Genomic DNA, 22184 nt, shown 5'->3' on the forward strand with positions numbered 1-22184 from the left:
GTGATTTTAATGGTTGTCATTGATGATTGGATCTTAGGAGTGAGATATTTTTGTACCATGCATTTACAATTATTTTTTGAATCATTTATCTTTATACTTTTCGACTAATATTTTTAAGATATATTATATAAAATATTTGAGTGATTTTAATGGTTGCCAATTATCATTGACTTTTAGTTGTGAGACATTTATGTTCTATTCCTTCATAATTATGTTTTTTTGAGTTACTTGAATGGTTACTTATGATCATTGAATTGTAGCTGTGGGAGTACTATCCCTCAAAAATTATCTTTTGAATTGAGTGCAAATATTTTTAGCACATGTTTGAGAATGAATTCATTTCAATTCATCTATCACCTTTCTTATCATCCAACTATGAAAGTTTGCAAACTCACCATCATTACATACCTTTCTTATCATTCAACTAAACAACATTTAAGCTTTATAATATATATGTAATATGGGTTGGGCTACATTGTATGGTACTTTTTTTTTTTTATCCCTAAAAAATATATCATCAATTTGATGTTGTCATGTACATAATTTTGTATTTTATTATTTATATTGTAATTCCATTTATTTATATCTTTATACTTTAATCTCATTTATTTTTACCATACATTGTCTAATGACTTATATTTGATCAAGCATTTTCAATGATTCGGATTTTTTATTTAATAGTTCCATTATGGTACCTTAGTATTAAAAAAAAAAAAAAAACCTTGGAAAGTACAATGACTTAGATTTAACCGTTGCCCACAAAATTAAATTGAAGGCATCTTTTCTAAGAAACTGTGACATCTATACATAGTATTTACAGATATATGGGTAATTTGGATATTAATTTAATTCCTTTTTTTTAAAAAAAAAAAAGAAAGAAAATAAGTGAGATATTTTTGGAATGTTGAATTAATGAAATATATTAATCAAAGAAAATTAAAAACACAAGTAGCCAAGTAGTTAACTGGACTGTGGGATTTGTTGAAATCTCCAGAGTGTTTGACCTTGGAACAAGGCCTCTGGGGGAGCCTGCAGGTAGAAACGAGTGAAGAGGCTAAATTAATAAAAAGGGCTATGGGTTACTGGATGAAGTGAGGAAAAAGCAAGGGAAATAGGAAATTAATAATGAGACAGGAAAATAATAAAGTATTAATGAGATCTTGGGTTGTGGGCCAGCAGGGAAAAGTAAAAGTAATTAATCAAATGAAAACTTGTGGCCAATATGATGCGATAGGACATGCATCAGACATGAGCCTCATGTTCATCCATACGAAGTTAGCAGCCAGAATGACTTATTTTTTGAAGTTGCCAGCGTGCTTAAATTGAAGGCATCTCTAGCAAGAAATCAACCCGTCACATTCTATCTTCACAGCTACTTTCTTTCTCTTTCTGCTCATGGACGTCCTTTTCTCTTCTATCCTCTTTGCCTCTCTTCTCTTTCTGTATATGCTGTACAAGATAGGGAAGAGATGGAGAGGCAACATCTCCTCACAAAAGCTGCCCCCAGGGCCATGGAAACTACCTCTTATTGGAAACATGCATCAACTGATTGATGGCTCACTTCCTCACCACTCCCTAAGCCGCCTGGCCAAGCAATACGGGCCTCTCATGAGCCTCCAACTTGGTGAAATTTCCACACTCATTATTTCATCACCAGAGATGGCCAAACAAATTCTGAAAACCCATGACATCAATTTTGCTCAAAGGGCTTCTTTTTTAGCTACCAACACTGTATCTTATCATTCTACCGACATTGTTTTCTCTCCATATGGCGACTATTGGAGACAACTTCGAAAAATTTGTGTAGTTGAACTTCTAACTTCCAAGCGTGTCAAATCCTTCCAATTAATTAGGGAAGAGGAGCTTTCAAATCTCATTACAACGCTCGCTTCTTGTTCAAGATTGCCCATCAATCTTACTGACAAACTTTCCTCTTGTACATTTGCCATTATAGCAAGAGCTGCTTTTGGTGAAAAATGCAAAGAACAAGATGCCTTCATATCTGTCTTGAAGGAAACGTTAGAGCTGGTTTCTGGTCCCTGTGTTGCTGATATGTATCCTTCTGTTAAATGGCTTGACCTGATTAGTGGAATGAGACATAAAATTGAGAAGGTATTTAAGAGGACTGATAGGATACTCCAAAACATTGTTGATGAGCATAGAGAGAAAATGAAAACAGAAGCAGGCAAGCTACAAGGGGAGGAAGATCTAGTTGATGTTCTTTTGAAACTTCAACAGCATGGTGATCTCGAATTTCCCTTAACTGACAACAACATCAAAGCAGTCATACTGGTTAGTATCCCATGTTTTAATTCAATTTTGCTAAAATTTAGTTTTCTTGTTTTTTTTTTTTTTCTTTTATCCACAACAAATATTTTCAACATCAAAGATCCCTTCATGTTTTACAGTAAATGGAAAATATAGGCCTGATTAATATTTTCAACAATCAACAATCATGAGCTACAGTCTCATATTGTAAATGTTTGTAGTTCCCATTAAAACCATAATTAAAAAAAGATTCTTCCTTTGAGTGATATATTGTACCTATAGTTTTTTCTCATCACTTTGATCTGTCCTCTTCCAGGACATTTTCGCTGGTGGAGGCGAGACAACATCTATTTCTGTGGAGTGGGCAATGTCCGAAATGCTGAAAAACCCAAGAGTGATGGACAAGGCACAAGCTGAGGTAAGGCGGGTGTTTGATGGAAAAGGGAATGCGGATGAGGAATTAAAATTCTTAAAAGTAGTAGTGAAAGAAACCTTAAGGCTACACCCTCCTTTTCCTCTACTAATTCCAAGGGAATGTAGGGAGATGTGTGAGATTAATGGATATGAGATACCCAAGAAAACTTTAATCATTGTTAATGCATGGGCCATTGGCCGGGATTCTGATCATTGGGTTGAAGCTGAGAGATTTTACCCAGAGAGATTCCTTGACAGTTCAATTGATTACAAGGGTACTGATTTTGGATATATCCCATTTGGTGCTGGAAGAAGGATGTGTCCAGGCATACTGTTTTCTTTGCCTATCATTGAACTGTCACTGGCACATTTACTCTACAATTTTGACTGGAAACTCCCAAATGGAATGAAGGCAGATGATCTAGACATGACTGAAGCATTGGGTATAGCAGTTCGCAGAAAACAAGATCTGCACTTGATTCCCATTCCTTATAATCCATCGCATGTTCAGTAATACTACCCCGAAGAAGCGTTAGATTGATGGATGTTTTTTATTTGGATTACTGCTCTATGTATATCATCTTAAACGATGTTATCTATTTCTACCATATATTGTAATTAATGCAATATAAGTTGCTACCATATAATAAAAAATTATAACCTCGCATTGCTTGAGATGCCTTATAGAGAGGCCAACTTAGCAAGCTTGGATTGAACCTCAGGCAACCTATCCAACCATTAAGGTTAGGCTAATGCAGGTATGTAACCAGATGTAAGTAATACTTACCTTCTTGTCATCTTTTCAAAAATCTACCTGTTAGCTTGCAGGAGTTCTCAATTTGAGTTGGTGAAGCTCCAATTCAAGGGTTACATAGTGCAAATGTTCTCCATGAATCTACTATAAAATTGACATGATACATTCAAGTGTGATGGTGTTCAAACATTAACTTCATAACACTTAGCAAGCTTGGACTGAAACTCAGCTAACCTATCCAACCATTAAGGTTAGGCTAATGCAGGTGTATAACCCATCCAACAATTTGAATCTTATCTAACAAATATAGCAAATAAAAAGCTGCAAAAATCAAGATTTATCTGACAAATATTGCAAATAACTGTCTTAGTCCCATTAGGGAACTTTAGAATAGGAGATCTTTTCAACAAGAATCTCTATTGTTGGAGTTGGGTTTGGGTGCCCCCTACCCGACCCAATAATAAAAAAAATGGGAACAGTTTTTGAGTTTAAAAACTATCCAAAAATTGTCACTATCATATATATATATATATATATATATATGTATTTCTCCATTTGTGAAAAGACTTCCTCTCCCTCCCTAAGAACCAGAAAAAACATGATTTTTCTTCTTTTTATGAAAATGAAGCTCAGAGTACTTGTGCTGTGGAAATAGAGTGATTATTGTATTTGTAGCCCCATTCATAACTTGAAATGAGAAAATTTGTTAGTGAAACAACCAATGCCTAGAATTCCTTCCTTTAAAGAAGTTTATTGGAGATATATCTACTAACTATTGTTTCAGTTTGAACAGAGGAATTGATATTTCATTTATAAAAGAAATGCAGAAGTGTCTCAGAAGTTGCAACACTGTTAGTTCCTTGAGATTTCCAAGCTCCATAGGATTAATGGTCCCAGAGAGTGCATTATGAGCAAGTGACCTATTCGTATAAATCCCACGTAAGGGATCCAGAGAAAAATGAACAAATATCAGAAGATGCTCTTATTTAAAGTTAAGGCTCATTCATGGCAGAAGATGCTCATTCATGATTGAATATGAGTTTAAGCATAACAAGTGATGATTAAGTACAATTGCAACAATACTTACAATAATTACAATTTGTATCGTTAAGAAAAATATGTATATTTTGAAAAAAAAACATACATTCTTCACAAAAATATCTACATTTTTTTTAAAGGCTAACCGAAACCCCATTAGGCTTTATTTGGGTCTAAATATTCATTTAGATACCTTGGGAATTTATTTGAGTCCTTCCCCCACCTTGAAATTTAAACCCCATGTACATCTTTAAGAAAAAATAAGCACATTCTTAAAAAAAATACATACATTTTTTGAGAGGCTAACTATGACCAATTAGACCCTATTATGTCTTAAGTATTCATTTGAGGAACCTTAAGAATGGATTTGAGACATTTTTGCACTTCGAAATACGAATTGGAACCATATGTACATTCTTAAGAAAAATACATACATTCTTCACAAAAAATATGTATATTTTTATTGAAGGTAAACTGAGATCCCAATAGGTCCTTATAGACCTTCAATTTTGTTCCTTTAGCATATGTCTCTAAATTCACTTTCAGTGCTCCATAGTAATTACTTTGTGGCTCATAGCTACTTATACTACTTTTTTTTTTTTTTTAGCCACCTCGGATACTCTAGTTGAGGGATTATTCGGAAGAAAAGGAAAGTGGCAGATTTTTTGGTAGGAGAAAGGAAAGTTTCCTTTTGACAAAAAAAACAGAGATAGAATAAAAGAAAAGGTAGGAAGTTTTAAAAAGGGGACTTTCAGCACGCATGAGGGAAGGGGAAGGAACGAGTGACAAGTAGAAAGGATTTTGGGAATCGTCTTCGTAGGGGAGAAGAACGATAGTCGGAAACCAAGTGATTGCAGCCAAGACTGTCCAGGTACGCTTCTGGTTACTCTCGGTGTTCTTACCCATATTTGATTTCTCCATTTGGTCGTTTCTGAATTATTCAATGTATTGTTGATTGGTGTGGACGGAAAAGGGCCACAAGTTGTTTTGTTGAGATTGATTGCTTGCTTGTTTGCCTTGTTTTGATTTTGATTCCTTTATATGCCGTTGATGCCTGCTGAAATATGTGACTTCATGCCTAAATTTGATCAATGCTCTGTTTATGTTTAAATCTTATTCCTTATTATCCCCTTATCCAGCCCATGGATTAACATATGAAATGGAGCTGTCAATGTTGATTGATATTTTCTGCTCATCCTTTCTCTGCATTTACGTTTTTTTTTTTTTTTTATCTATGTTCTATGTTTCCTTTCTCGTACGATGTTCGAGTCTTTGTGTACTTGGGGCATGTTTCAAGAGGATGACAAAAGTGTTGGCACAAGGGATGAGGTGTGCAGCAATCCCAGTGTATTCCGGTGTGTTTCTGTGGGTTGACGACGAAGATTGAGTGGCTCTCGAATTCAGTCAAAGTTTCAATTGCAGTAGACATTGATAATAAGCAGTTTATCCGACTCTGTATCTTTCATGTGACGGCTCTAACTCATAGGATATTGGAAAATTCTGGAACCTGCTGATAATTGGTGGAGAAATTAAAGACTGAAGCTCTGCGCAAGCCACTGCCATAGTTTAATGGTGTCTAGTCTTCCGATGGTATATCTATCCCTTACACAACACCGTGGTCTTCAAAACGCATTACTCAGCATCACTTGGCTCCACTGTTTACGGAATTTGGGAATGATAGCAAAGATGTTTCAGAAGGCATTTTGTTTGAGAAGCCCGACAATTTCTTCAAACAATCCAATTCTCTACTGCACTTGGTGATGTTATTACTAAATTCTGAACCGTGATTGATTTGTTAATGGGATTTTAAGGATTCGAATGTGGCTGAGGAGTTTTGCACTTGTTTATCACAGAATCGCCAGGGCCTCTGTTTATTGCCTTTGAGCGAATCGGGGGTTGGATTTAAGAAGAAAACGGAAGAGGGTGATTGAGCAGGGGGTTAGTGATGAGTGGTTCATCCAACTTCGCATTTTCCATGTGATAGTTTCAGTTCATAGAACAGTCAAGGATTGAAGTTATAATGAAGCCTCTGTCACAACTCTCAGAACCCAACCTCCTTCATCTTCAACTCTTTGATCAGAGCCCACTCCAAAAGTTCAGCCCCTCATCAAAGCTTTCACTTCTATAGCAGAATTCTTCATTCTGCTGGCTATCTGGCCTCTGATAACTACACTTTCACGTTCTTGGTTCGTACCTTTGCTCAGCTATTGGCTCATGGGACTGGTTCGTTTGTACATGGTGTCGTTCTGAAATATGGGTTTGAGCATGACTCACATGTTCAAAGTGGTTCAATTTACATGTACGTAGGATTGGGTGGCTTGGCTGCTTGCTATTGGATGTTTTCATCAATTCGTGAGCCAGATTTGGTGTTTCAGACTGCAATGGTCAGTGCATGTGTCAAGATGGGAGATTTTACTTTTGCTCGGAAGTTGTTTGATAAAATGCCCTACAAGGACCCTATTGCATGGAATGTAATGATTTCGGGATATGCGTAATGTGGGCAGTCAAGAAGGACATTGAGTTTATTCAATTCAATGAAAAGGCAGGGCGTCACCTTAGAGGGATGAGTTTCTGAGATATCCATTCGACTCAGAGGCTTCATGTCCTATAATGCCAAAGCATTTCCTCTTATTTATTTATTGGATGCTGGATGTGGCCAATTTTCTTATGAAGACAGGGTCATTGCATAGCTGGTATCCTCATGCCATGACATTCCAAACGTTTCTTGAAAAATCAAGTGAGTGCTTCTTTGGCTACATATATCTCCTTGACTGGCAAAAGTCATCTACCGAGGATATGGTTTCTCTCAGAGAAAATAAACTTGCTTGGAATTTACTTATAGAAGTTATTCTTAAAAACATGAGCTTGAATCAGGGAAGATCTTATCTTCACTTGCAACATTCAGAATACTTCAACAACCCATCTACAGTCTTCCTGACCTCAATGATAGCTCAGACTAAAGTATCCCTTGACAGAATTACATCCTTTCTTCATCTCGATGACTTGCAGAGTGATGTCATTGAGAGGCTTCCAAAAGGTAGTTTTGGTATAGCAATTGAGATAGAGGATGAGAATTTCTCTTGGGATTTATCTTCCCCTAATCCAACGCTGAAGGATATTAATTTGCGAGTGTGCCGTGGCATGAGGGTTGCTGTTTGTGGTACTGTAGGCTCAGGTAAGTCAAGTTTACTCTCCTGTATGATGGGAGAGGTGCCTAAGATATCTGGTATCCTTAAGCTGTGTGGAACAAAGGCATATGTTGCTCAGTCTCCTTGGATACAGAGTGGCAAGATGGCAGAGAACATCTTGTTTGGTAAGGAGATGGACAGAGAAAGGTATGAAAGGGTCCTTGATGCATGTTACTTGAAGAAGGACCTGGAGGTTCTCTCATTTGGTGATCAGACAGTTATAGGTGAGTGGGGAATCAATTTGAGTGGTGGCTAGAAGCAAAGAATACAGATTGCATGTGCACTTTACCAAAACACTGATATTTATCTGTTTGATGATCCTTTTAGTGCTGTGGATGCTCATACAGGAACCCATCTCTTTAAGGAATGTTTGCTTGGTCTCTTGGGTTCAAAAACAGTGATTTATGTTACACATCAAGTAGAGTTCTTACCTGCTGCTGATCTCATACTGGTCATCAAGATGGAAGCTACCCTGGTACTGGTAAAATTGATGAGGTAAGGTCATGACGGTGGCGAAGGACAACGACACCAATTATTAAATAAGATGTGCAGTGAAAGAGGTAACAATGGGGATGGTGATCTCTGTCATGATAAGGGTTTTGAAGGTCACGATTCATGTTTCAAATGCTCAGAAGTATGTGATAGTTTTGAAGTGAATCAGAAGTCATTGTCAAGGAGAGCGTGAAGGCTCTGAAGTTACTGACAGTACAGAGGATTCTCATAACCTTGTTATGGAAAATTTGCTCATAAGGGACATGGAATGGTTCAATCAGTTTTGACTTCCTTTACAGCTACCAGAAAATTGCTTTACAATTAATAGGGCTCATGCTTCATTGGTAGAGACATTGATGGGGATTCAAAGCAAGACGAAAGAGGGAATTCTGGGGACGTTTGCTGGTCATCAGACTTTTGGGAATCTTATCGTATTTGCTCTATTGAAAGACAGAATTGAAGGGAAAGAACTTTGTCATCCAAAACTAGTTTGAATGTGAGAAGAAGGGAAAATAATGATGCAGATACAAGTGGCCAAATGTATTTAAAATGCACTGTGAAAGATTCAGAAACAAAGGAGAATGCAAATCCAAGCTGCTTATTAACATGAATATGAATGGCCATCAATCTAGCAGTTTGTTTGCGGCAAGGACTCGAATGAAATATGGTTCTGGTGCCAAGCTCAGTTTTTGGAGTATACTAGAAGTTGCAGAGAAATTATGTGGATCTTTGCCTGTTTATCATCCTGAGGTGCTCCTGATGAATATATATTCAGGCGATTGGAAACGTGCTTATACAGCTTTGTAGCATCTTGCTGAATGTCTTACTTCTACTCATGCTCCCAAGCGAAGACATTCCACTGCGAAGTCTAGCCACATCATCCCACAGATTCAATTGTCAAATTATTTTGAAGGACATCTCTCAAAAGCTTCAACTGACAAAGGATTTCAATGGAGTAGGGAGGATACTTTAGTCACATCGTCTGCACAATTAAAGAAAAGTCCAATCCAGTTTTCATACAATTCAGAGTCTGATGCTCACAGGAATACGTTCTCTTCTTCTTCCACAAAATTTGAACTCAGCAGCTTTGATGAAGCCACATTTTCTATTGATGATTCTGTAGACCAGATTGCTGAGGTCCTCAACTCTTTTAGGACTTGGTGCAGTGGTATACATGGGAGTATTGGATATGGTAAATTTTGGAGCCGAAATCTTTGAGGCCAAAGCCACTATGTTAGACGATGCTCATCCAACCGCTCTCAAGATTTGAAAGCCTATTGAAGGAGTTGCTTGATCAGAAAAGTATTATGAAGCAGGCATTACATTTCAGAATAGAGGGTTTAGGAATTATCTTGCATAAGATTTAGAATACTGTCACAAATATTAATGAGAAGGAAATTGTTGTCAACCAGTCGTAAGATAAAGTTCTTTGTCTCTCCTATCACTCATGCTACAGTGCAATGTAAGGTTGCATTTGACCTTTCCGAATCTGTTAAAGTTTTGAAGCATTTAGCCAAGTCAGATTCTGCAGTAATATATATTATTGAAGAATCTAGGGAGAATATCATTGCCGAACAGATTAGGGAATGAATGCCTTAAAGAGAATATTGATACAAAATTCGTTGAGGATGACATGTTTATTGGACAATTATTCCTGGAATGAGATGGCTCTCTCAGTCCCAGATTAAAGAGTAAATGGATGCAGTAGTTCAAGTACCTCCAATGGTGATTTAGGCTCTTCATCAAGTGATTCGGACCCGGGCACTTCTTCAGATAGTGAATCAGAAGGTGCTTCTACAATTTTGGTAATGACCCTGCTGAAGATATATAATTACCGTGATCTTATCATGAGGACTCCCTATTCCGTATAAGGAGAAGGTCTTGATCTGAGGTAGAAAGAGACATGGTTTAATCAGTGACCAAGAGATACCTGGTTTTCGAAATGGTTTGGTTCAGATTCTGTAGCTGTCAGTAGAGATATTCTGGCCAGAATCATGTATTCCAAACTATTGTGGGCAAGATGAATGTCTTAATGTCTTCAGACGCAATAACTATGTGACATGCATTCAACTCAATCCTATTGATGACAATTATTTCATAAGTAACTTGCTGCTAATTTTCATTGCAAGTATATCTTTCGGTCGCCATTTTGCTGCATATATGATGACTTTGACGGGGTACAGTGAGTCGATTAATGCGAAACCTCTTCATAACTTCCTAAAATGTTTTGGGAAATATCCTTACTATTGAAATGAGTTGAGCACCTCCCCAAGAAGTGATTATGCAGCATGTTGAGTTGACTGCCCAAATCGAATCACTGTGACATCAATAATGAAGAAACGATGAGGGCTTAATGAAGAAACTGTATCCTGGGAGTTCAGAACTGGAGGTTATGCGTGACGCTGTTTGAGGTTTACAATCAGAAAGGTTTCCTATACAGCCCAGAACATAGAGGATGACTGGTTTGGGACTGAAAAGAAGATGTTCATCATTCACCAGCTTCATCCAATTCTGGAGACTTTCATAATAAGACTTTGGGTTGAAGCTGGTCATGTCTTTTCTTCAACACAAATCCTGTTGCCTGCCAAAAGAGGACTCATTTCTCATATCATAAAAAATGCTCGTGCCCTTTGAGAAATCCGTGAGATTAATGCGATTAGAGTTTGCTAGCAAAAGCTCATTTCCAAGGTGCCAATTAAATCAATTGCCAAAAAGTTCACAGTACACTACTCGTTGGGACTTCAGTTCTTGGTGATAATGGATATAGGGAGTTTGCTTGTGTTATTTTGTTCCAGATAGAGTCTAAAGACAGGTTCTTCTGATATAAAAGCCATTGAAAATTGATGTGGGCCACTGAACGTTTCTGCTCATGACTAGAAGAGTTGTGGGAAAAGTTGGCCAGGTTGTCTGACGACCATTGATGTCTGATCAGTTCGACATTTTCGACTACAGCAGGCACCAGTTGTGAGTGGTTTTCTCGAGACGTCGTTCCTAATTCCCGAAAGCATTTCAGATCAGTATGAGACTTCAAGATGGAAATTAAAGAATTTCCCATGACTCTCAGGTTTGGTACTTTGTTTTGAACAGAATGGTGTCTCGTGATTTCTAGGATATGGCTCTGTGATGTTTTTCTCGTCAATAAATCCTCAGTTTATATTGAACAAAGTTCAAAGAAATCTCAAGTTCTTGAAGCCTGGTGGGACGACATTGATTTAGAAAACTTCGCAAACTTTTACAAGAATAAAGGAGATGGAATTTAGTTTCATGCCCTGTCTGATCAGTTCTATTGTTTGCTTGAGCACTACAAACCTGTTAGAGGATAATTCATTAAGTAACCTCGATTTAGTCCAAGAATTTATGAAGGTTATCTTCCAATGACAGTCTTCTGAATCACCTTGGCTCAGAGTATGACCCCTTGCCCAATGAACAGAATGCTAACGGTCTCTGTTACTATTTCTAGACTGGTCCTTTGTGTGAAATGACCAGCCTGGATTCGAGACCTATTATCGGATTGATTTGGTCATGAAAGACGAAGTGCTGCACTCACTAGCTTGGTTGATTGCCATCAATACTGGTAAGATTTGCAGCATTCATATAAGCTTTAAAGAGCCTATGAAACAATAGCAATGCCGGATGACTATTCCTGCAACCATAGCTTATTTTCAGCCTTATGTGCATCTTCATCGAGAAGTTACTAACCATGTTGATTATCTTCGAGTTCCTCACCAGATGGGGGTCCCAAATCAGCTTTTGGCAAATTCTGGTTCTGCACTAACCCATCAGCAGATCCGTGACAATGCTAGTGGTGCTAATGGTGAAGATGATACTCCATCCAATAATCAAAATTGTCTAGTTCCAAAAGATCTTTTAATCTCAGATGATACAATACCTGAATCAGTTCAAGCAGAACCTGTAGTTGTGGCTGCTACTGTTGCTTCTGGTGCTGGCAGTAAAGATTGCATCCTTGAATATGAAAGAAGGACAAGACATGATAACCTCTAGTTCCTCTAACAGGGTTCCAGAAACACAATGGGTTGAATCAGTCAAAATTCGAACCATTATATCTCCTTCCTCTGCTTTGTGCCGCCTAAAATAGGCATAGAAGAGAGAAGAGACATCTTTAGGAATTAATTTTACCATATTCAGTCTGACAAGACAGCGAAGCTGGTGCTATGGTTCAGCCTGTTGATATTTCCATAATTTATGTTCACGAATTGCCTGAGATTAAAGGGAAGTTCGACCATCAAAGAGCTGTGTCTCTTGGACTAAAAGCTGGACCAAAATACTGTGAATTATAGCTTGGAAAAATCAGTTCCTGATGAGATTACTACAAAAGGAAGGGTGATCAATTAGAGAATGGGGAGTATGGTAATTTGAGATTTGTGTATAGTGATCCAACGAGCTCATTGTTTGGCAGGAATTTCACATAGGAAGCAACTTTCTTAGGTGTCATCATTGGGACATTCTTGTGACTAGAATGTGGTAACTTCTTAGGTTGAGAAGTAACCGTTGAAGTCTTTTCATCCTCCTTATCTGAATTACTATCTTATTAGTTTCATCGTTGTTCGAACTACAAGAAGAACCCACCGGACCAAGTGGGTAACCTCATCACTGCCCTAACAGCGGCAGCAAGAAAATGGACCATGCTGCCACGTGTTCCAGCATTTTTTGGGCAAAATCTGGTGATTTGTCGGCTCTAATTGTCCTATATGGCTAGATTTTCAGCTTCCATGATTGGTAGATAAATTTTAGATTGCAACTGAGCAAAGGTAGATAGTGGAGGTGAAGCATATTCTGTTGGAGAATCACAAATCATGCAAAATGATTGTAGAAACTAATCATCTAGATAATAAATACGTCAGAATCTCATTCTAAATCTATAGGATAATAATATCGAAAAACATACCTGAATCCATTGAGATTATGTACTTGGGTCTAGTCTTCCATGTCTGAAATGAGTATTGCAACCTCAAAATCACTCACTGATGGGATGTGAATAATAAACAATTTTTATATCTTCTCATTTAGACCGAGGACCATAACCCTATATATACCCTTTATTTTTTTATTTCTTTTATTGGCCCATCATTAATAAATAAAATAAAATTGGTCTCTACACATTGCAAAGCTCATACAGTCTGTATATATCTAAATGCTTTAAAGGCCCATTATTAACTTAACTGATCATATTTAATTAGACCAAAAATAAGATAGCGTAATGTACAATGTGTTAATATGTAGACCCATAAGTACCAAAATATCCAACAATCTCCCACTTGGGCCACATATGTCATTAAACAATTTGACATTACAAAAATAAGCTCAATATTTGTATTGTAACTGCAAATATCGCAAAACAATCTGGTCCATCAATTATACCAATATAGAATCAAAGAGATCTTCGTTACATATTTCACAACTAGAAGCATCAATGATCACCACATTAATACAATTAACAACAGAGATCAAGTATGGATGTGTAGCATGGAAATTTCATGTAATGTGATCTCATATCATGCCTATTTCCAACTGGTCCAACTTTATAACTCAAAAGAGTTCAACACACTTTCAAACTTTATGCAAAACTGCAATTGAAATAATATAAATTTATTTAAGAGTTTTCAATAAGCAAAACAAGAATAATACTTAAGTCTGATTAGAAAAACATGTCATTAACTAATGAACATCAATTAACAAACTCCCACTACACAAGCCTATCACCAAGAAGAACCACAACCATACAAGCCACATGCTCATGAAACACTTTAGGTGGTACACCTTTTGTAAGCGGATCCACAATCATGAAGTTTGTACTAGTATTTTCAATAGACACCTGAAAACTCTAAACTATTTCCTTAACAACCAAAAACTTCAAGTCAATATGCTTTGATTTGATGAGCTTCTGTTGTTCTTAGAATATAATTATGTAGCTTTGTTATCACAGTTTATTCTTAATGGTCTCTCAATGCTATCAACAATACACGATCCAGTGATAAAATTCCGCAGCCATATTGCTTGGTTTGATGCCTCATAACAAGCTACAAATGTTGCTTCCATGGTGGAAGTAGCTATAAGTGATTACTTAACACTCTTCTATGAGATAGCTCCTTCAACCAACATAAAAACATAGCCATAAGTGGATCTTTTGCTATCAATGCAACTAGTAAAATTGGAGTCAGAATACCTTATGATCTCTAAATGATCAGATCTCCGATATGTGAACATGAAATCTTTTGTTTTTTGCGGATACCGCATGACCCGTTTTGTTGTCTTTTAATGGATCATTCCTGGGTTACTTAAATATCTGCCAAGCATACCAACTATGTACGCAATATCCGAATGCGCACAAACTTGAGCATACATGAGACTCTCTACTGTTGATGAATAAGGGATGTTCTCCATCTCTTTCTTCTCAATTTTGTTTTTTTGGGCATTGAAGCAAACTGAATTTATCACCCTTAGCAATGAGGGTATTTCCTAGTGCACAATCCTTCATGCCAAATCTACTAAGCACTTTATCAATATATGTCTTTTGTGATAAGCCAAGAATACGACGAGAACAATCTTGATAAATTTGTATGCCCAACACAAAGGACGCATTACCAAGATCTTTCACTTCAAAATTATTTGAAAGAAATATCTTAGTTTCATGCAACAGGCCTATATTGTTGCTTGCTAGCAAAATATCATCGACATATAACACCAGAAGAATAAATTTACTCCCAATGATCTTGTGATAAATACATTGATCAACAATGTTTTCCTTAAAACCAAAAGAGGTCATCACTTGATCAAACTTTCGATACCATTGACGAGATGCTTGCTTTAAACCATAGATGAATTTCTTTAATTTACATACCAAATGTTTTGACTATTTGGATTCAAAATACTCTGGTTTCACCATGTATATGGTTTCTTCAATGTCACCATTGAGAGTTGTAGTCTTCACATTCATCTTATGTAACTTCAAATCATAATGAGTTACAAGTGTCATAATGATTCTAAAAAAGTATTTTTCATTGAAACTTGAGAGGAAGTCTCTTTATAATCAATACCTTCCTTTTGAGTGAAACCTTTGGCGACTAGACGTGCCTTATATTTTTTGACATTGCCTTTTGAATCCTAATAAATCCATTTGCAACCAATCGATTTTTCTCATTTAGGCAATTTGACAAGATCTCAAACATCATTGTCTTTCATTGATTTCATCTCATCTTTCATGGCTTCTATCCATTTCTAGGAGTTTACAATTTGTTTGGCTTGATTGAAAGATATTAGATCATCTTCTAGTCCCATATCAAACTCATGTTCTTGGAGATATATGATATTATCATTCAGAATCGTAGTTTTCTTCTCCCTAATGGGTCTTCTTAATGGCATTTCCAATTAAGGTTGTTGTTGTTCCTTATCATGAATAGGAGAGGGTTCTTCATTATAAGTAGGAGGTAACTCAGGAGTGTTTAGATTTTCTGGATTTGCATCTTAAATAATGTCAAACATAGTCACCTAATCATTTTCAATTACAACTACAGGAATAATAACATATTCCTCTTCAAAGACAAAGCTCTTGAGTCCAATACTCCCACCATATTTAACATCCTTAATGAATTTAGCATTGCCCATCTCAAAAAAGGATTTGCTCAAGGGATCATAAAACTTAAAACCCTTTGACCTTTCTCTTACTATTCTTGAGTCTAGTTTTCTTTCATTGAGCCTATATGGCCTAGCCTCAACTGGACAACCCCAAACATGAAGATGCCTAATACTAGGCTTCTTTCTAATCCAAAGCTCATATAGGGTTTTAGCTACTGCTTTGCTTGGAGCTCGATTAAGGATATAAACTGTAGTCTTTAAGGTTTCTCCCTAAAGTGATTCTAGCAAAGAAGAATGATTTATCATACTTCATACCCTATCCTTCAAGGTTCAGTTTTGTCTCTTAGCTACACCGTTGGAGTCCCTAGCATGGTGTACTGAGGAACAATGCCACATTCCTGTAAGTATCTGGCAAAAGTTCCTAGATGTTGTTCACCTGATCCATCATACCTACCATAGTACTCACCACCACGGTCTGATTTAACGAATTTAATTTTCATTTCAAGTTGATTTTCAACTTCAGCTTTATAGGATTTGAAAATGTCCAATGATTGAGACTTCTCATGAATCAAGTATAGGTACTCATAACGAGAATAATTGTCTATGAAGGTAATAAATATTGTTGACCATTCCAAGAAATTGTAGAGAGTGGATGACAAATATCAATATGAATTACTTCTAAGACACCCAAACTCCTATTAGCACCAACATTTCTCTTGTTTGTTTGCTTTCCCTTAATGCATTCAATGCATATTTTCAAATCTGAAAAGTTAAGGGAATCAAGAATTCATAACTTGAAAAGTAGGGAATGCATATTTTCACCACACTTTGAACATAACTTGGAGGTTTCTCTCAAATAGGGAACTCACATTCATCACAGAACTTTGCAGGACTGATCGGTAATACATGCTAGCATCCATTGACATGACCTCCAATGATGGGTTGTAAGCAAGCCATACATTGTGGGATGGTTGGTGATTGGTATGAATGAGAAATTTTAGATAAATTGGACAGTGGCCCACATTGATGACTGAGAAAAGTGTGTTGAATGTTGAATTTGGTAGACGGGTTGATGACGGTTCTGGTAAAGGGTGCATAAAAAATGTCCTAGCTAGCATGCAAGGTGGGGACGTGGAGAACGGTTGGGTGGGCATGGTGATATGGGATAGGGTAATGGTGGCAAGCATGATGTTGGAGATAAGTTGAAGGTGGTGGGTATTGTCTTGGAGATAAGCTAAAGGTGGTGGGTATGGTGTTGGTGATAAACTTTTGCAATCAATTATCTCTCTTATATAGTGGCATTCCAATTGACTCGACGTCCATGCTTGATCAACTGTTTCAAAATGTAAAAGCAAACCAGTCTAGCTGCTAAAGGAAGAGGACAAACATCTCAAGCTTGGCCAACTCCCTGCCTGGACATCAACTTGTTATCTTGACTCATCTGAAAAGCTTCTTGCAATCTATCATTCATAAAAACCACATCAACTTTTAGTAGCCCATTTAAACTAAAACTCTCAAAATCCTTTCCACATTCAGCTCAAAATCACCAGTTTGTACAACGTTTGTAAGTTCAAAGTATAACCTCAAATCCATCTCCATTTCTTTCTACAATTTCTGCAGGTCACCTCCGTAGGCAGTCTCAAATCTACCTTGTTCCAATGTATTCTCTTCACTGAATGACCACCTTTTCATAGCCAAAAGATGAACCCTAAGCTTCATATAATTCCATATGAACCAGAACTTCAAATAGACGATAAAGTTTCCATGCACATACATGTTCAGCTAGTAGAGGAATGCTCATGCCAGCTTCCATGATTGTCTTTCAATCCAACAAAGGCCTGCCATGTGGACCTAGACTCAACAAAAAATTATATTTGTATTAGGCCCATGGGTCATTCTTTGAAGTTGGAAGATAGTCCACAGTTAACATGAAGTACAAGGTAATGACACCACCACCAATAATAAGGGTTTTCTTTTTTTAACTTCTACAACAACTTTAAAAAAAGAATTTTTAAAAAATGGTAGTTGGAAAAATATTGATAAATTTACAACACTTTTTGCCACAATCAAAGGTGTCTTTTGAAGAAACACCTTTCGCAATTTTCAAATCCATGATATACACTTAAAAGAATTGAATTTAAACTAAAAGTGCCTTTTCAAGAGACATCTTCTACAATTCCACAAAATCCAATATATACTAAAGGTGTCTCTTCAAGAGACCTATTCCACACTGATTCATCCCCATTGTAGTCGTGCCATTTGATTCTGGCCTAAATGGGTGTTATCAACAAAATTTATAAAACCTAAATCACCTTACACTAGGGTAGCATAACTAACATAGTACATTGGCTCTAGGATCGTCCACAGGGATGGGTTTTCATCGTACAGTTGACTTAAGTGAAGGAAATAAAATAGTGTTTTTCCTTATGAAAATTAGATTTTAAAGAAAATGGAATTGTGGTTGCAAAGATTGATTTTAAGTTAAGCAAAAACAATAAGTGAAGTTAGCTACAAAGAAAAGGTCTCTTGGAGCTTTAGGTCACTAGGATCGGGTTCCTTAGGCAAAGGGGGAGATTCCGGATCTTCTCCTCGCGTTGGGGACAATAACATAAAGGATAGTTATCTCCCGAACCAGTTTTGTATTTAGCAGTTAAGATTTGATCCAAAGGGTTCATGGAAAATGATAGTTACTTCCCATTAATGGCTTCAAACACTAAAGACCCTCACCTTGAACCACCTTCCAATGGCTCATAAATGATAACTAATAGACATCCATGGATCTAGCAATAAGCATCCATAGAATCTGAAAAGCTTACTAATTATTGGCCATTCAAGGTGATTTTAAGGGATTTAAAGCTAAACCTTAAAATAAAAACCATTAATGGTTAACAACTACTTTCATTTAAAGCAAGGACAACTCTCATCTTTACATTTAGGTCCTTCACCTAGCTTTCCTCACTCCAAGAAACGTAAAACCTAGCCACTCATCCCCTGAGAAATCATCCTCAAAGGTTGTTTGGGTAGAAAGAAAAGTGAAAACAAAATGAGAAGGGAAGGCAGAACAAAAGCTCTGTATATTTCTTACTATTGGAATTTTTACAAGTGTTCTCTAATTACATCCCTATGTGTCTCCAAAGATGGTACACACCCCAAATATATAAAAAGATATATATGAAAATATCTAAGTTGATTATAAGGAGAAAATAGGAAATTACACAAAATATTTGGAGCTAAAAATCTAACGAAGTCGGTGCATAGGAAGATTTTGCATACCATGCAAAATTTCGCATGGTGTGCGAAATTTCGCACAACCATGCGAAAATGCTAGTTGTTGGATTTCTTCCTTTGGTTTTCTTCCTTGCATCTCTGATTGGCTTGGCAAAGGGCTATAAAGTGCTTCAAAACTTGGATTCTTCATGTATTTAAGCTTTAACTTGCATTGCCATGGATTTAACAAAATTCTCCCTCATTCTTGGCTTGTTGCAATGATCAAATAGCTACCAAAAACACCAAAACTTGCCAAAAACTGATTAGTAACCCTTGCTAGGTTCCTTAATGTGTCAATTGAGTTAAAATGTATTAACTACTACTCAAAAGTGTTTAAAATAGTTAGTTTCAAGCTATAAAAGAGTACTTTTTGAGTAGTAATCACACAATTTCATAAATTTTAATTTATACAAGTGTCTCTTGAATTTGATTTTATATAGGTGTTTCTTGAAGAGACACCTTCTACAATTCCCAAAAAAAAATGGATTTATATTAAAGGTGTATGTTCAAGAGACACTTTCCACAATTCCACAAATTCCAATATATACTAAAGGTGTCTCTTGAAGAGACACCTTTCATAATTTCACAAATTTTAATTTATACTACAAGTGTTTCTTGAATTTGATTTTATATCAAAGGTGTCTATTCAAGAAACACCTTCTACAATTCAAAAATAAAAAAATTAAAAAAAAATTGGATTTATACTATAGGTGTCTTTTCAAGAGACACTTTCCATAATTCCACAAATTCCAATATATACTAAAGGTCTCTTGAAGAGACACCTTCCATAATTTCACAAATTTTAATTTATACTACAAGTTTTTTTTTTAATTTGATTTTATATTGAAAGTGTCTCTTGAAGAGACACTTTATACTATAAGTGTTTTTTGAATTTGATTTTATATTGAAGGTATCTCTTTAAGAGACACCTTTAGTCAAAATCTAATTTTTTGGAATTGTAGAAGGTGTCTTTTGAAGAAATATTTTTCACAATTCCACAAATTTCAATATATACTAAAGGTGTCTTGAATTTTAATTTGACACGTTTTATATAAAATCAAATTCAAGAGACACTTGTAGTATAAATTAAAATTAGTGAAATTGTGGAAAGACGCTTTTAGTATATATTTGATTTTGTGGAATTGTGGAAAGTGTTTTTTCAAGAAACACCTTTAGTATAAATCTAATTTTCTGAAATTATAGTGTGTCTCTTAAAAAAACACCTTTAGTTTAAGTTCAATTATTTTAAACATATATTATGGATTTGAAAATTGTGCAAAGTGTCTCTTGAAGAGATACTTTTAATATAAAATCAAATTCAAGAGACACTTCTAAAAATTAAAATTTGTGAAATTGTGGAAGGTCTCTCTTGAAGAGACACCTTTAGCATAAATCCAATTCTTTTGGAATTATGGAAGGTATCTTTTAAAGAAACACATTCAATATAAAATCAAATTCAAGAGACATGGAATATGGGTTTGCATCATAAAAGATAATATATATATATAAATCAACCTCTGCATCCTACATGTCTGAAAGTGCATAGAATTGGAATTATTTTCCAATCTACGGTATTTTAAAAAATCTGTACATTTATAAAAAAAATCCCCAATAATAAGTCATCATACATGGCTATGAAACACTACTAATTCTGCATGATTCAATCCAATCTACACAGGAGCAGAGTCGTTTTGATACCGCCCAAGCAAATTAGGAGCTCACTGATCCAGAAATACAATTGTTTACATTGGGATGCATCAACATCATTAAGGCAGTATGGATACTTGAAAATCTAGTGCAGCTCTTTGACAGCTTCATGATAGAATACTTGCAGAGAACATGTCCGCACAATATCGGTATTGGCGACTTCTCTTGGGTTGTTTGCTCTCAAGTCACTGGACATACAAAGGTGGAATGAAACTAGAGCTTCCTGTTCGAGTCAGCTGGGATGATGACATAGCCAACTGAATAGATAATTCAATGCATTTGCGAGCTCCAACTTATTTGTATGACTCAAATAGAACACAAGATGCACTTCCAGAATTGTTGGGTCAACTTCTGGTAGTGAGGCCTTCATCCATAAGCATGCTAGTTAAGTTCTGAATAAGCAACATGCATCCAGATTCAGTTCCAAACTTTGCCATCCAATCTTCAACAGTTCTTGTCCGTGTAATGCAAACAATTTTCCCCCTACTGTATTCCTTCATCTCTGGAAATACTGATATTCCTCTTTAAATTGAACACCAGATGGATTTCCAGAATTCTATACCATCTCTTGACAATGCTCCATTAGTATCCCATCTTTCAACACAAGAAGGAAAAACTATGGCAAGAACAAAGTAGTTCCCTATTTCACTAGGCATTTTATTCCCAAATTCAACTTGAAAATGTCCAGTACATTCAGCAGTTTATGAACTGAGAGGAAAGCCATTTGAAAATTTCTTCTTTCACAAGGCAAGTGACATCTAAATAGTAGAACCAAGGGTAAGGTTTAAAAGCGACCAAAGAAAACTCTGAAAGCCAAATTTTACAACCTTTCGAATGCGGATCTGTGACTCCGCCAATAAAAACAGATTTCTCAAATCAATTGCCTTGGAATTGTTGTCAATTCATTTTTCCTACTAGGCTTTTATGTGGCTGTAACAATTCTCACCTTCAAGGTTGCCCATTGAAGACTACGACATCAAGCATAGCTTCACCATTCTCATCCGAACCTTAACCTTGCATCTCCCAGATTTTCAGCATGGCTACATAGCTTCACAGGCATCCAGTAATTTCTGTGAGTTACATGCATGAAGATTCCCCGGAAACAACCCAACCCAGATGGTCAAGTCAATTGGAATACTCAGCACCCCAAACATACTAGAAACGGAGGAATAAAAGCATGGATAGGAGCCAGAGTAAAAAGTGAGATAGCAAATAAGAGATCAAGCAAAACATGAATGTATAGAGCCTTATTTCCAGCGACCTCCATGGGCTAGTAACAGGTGGAATTGACAAAGAATACAAGCATGATTCCTATATATCAAGTGTGAGAAGATTTCATGCAATATAATCAATCCAAGCACACGAAACTTCTGCCATTAAAAATCATTTCTAAAAAGCATGAAAATGAATTTAGGATCATACTTACCTCCAGCCATTGTTTAGCTTTCTGTAATTGGTGAAGT

At 36.3% G+C, this 22184-nt stretch overlaps 1 protein-coding gene and 1 pseudogene across 1 annotated transcript; both read left to right on the plus strand.

Annotated features, from left to right (window-relative positions):
• The first annotated feature begins 1324 nt into the window (after nucleotides 1-1324).
• On the plus strand, nucleotides 1325-3408 carry LOC100254557 (desmethyl-deoxy-podophyllotoxin synthase). The gene is made up of 2 exons (XM_010657568.3): nucleotides 1325-2292; nucleotides 2585-3408. Exons 1-2 carry the CDS (start codon nucleotides 1396-1398, stop codon nucleotides 3194-3196), a joined length of 1509 nt encoding a protein of 502 aa, XP_010655870.1. The 5' UTR covers nucleotides 1325-1395; the 3' UTR covers nucleotides 3197-3408.
• Nucleotides 3409-5734: 2326 nt separating this feature from the next.
• On the plus strand, nucleotides 5735-12866 carry LOC104880581 (putative pentatricopeptide repeat-containing protein At5g40405; annotated as a pseudogene).
• The last annotated feature ends 9318 nt before the right edge of the window (nucleotides 12867-22184 follow it).

The sequence above is a fragment of the Vitis vinifera genome, chromosome 10 (assembly GCF_030704535.1).
Source record: "Vitis vinifera cultivar Pinot Noir 40024 chromosome 10, ASM3070453v1".
NCBI lineage: Eukaryota > Viridiplantae > Streptophyta > Magnoliopsida > Vitales > Vitaceae > Vitis > Vitis vinifera.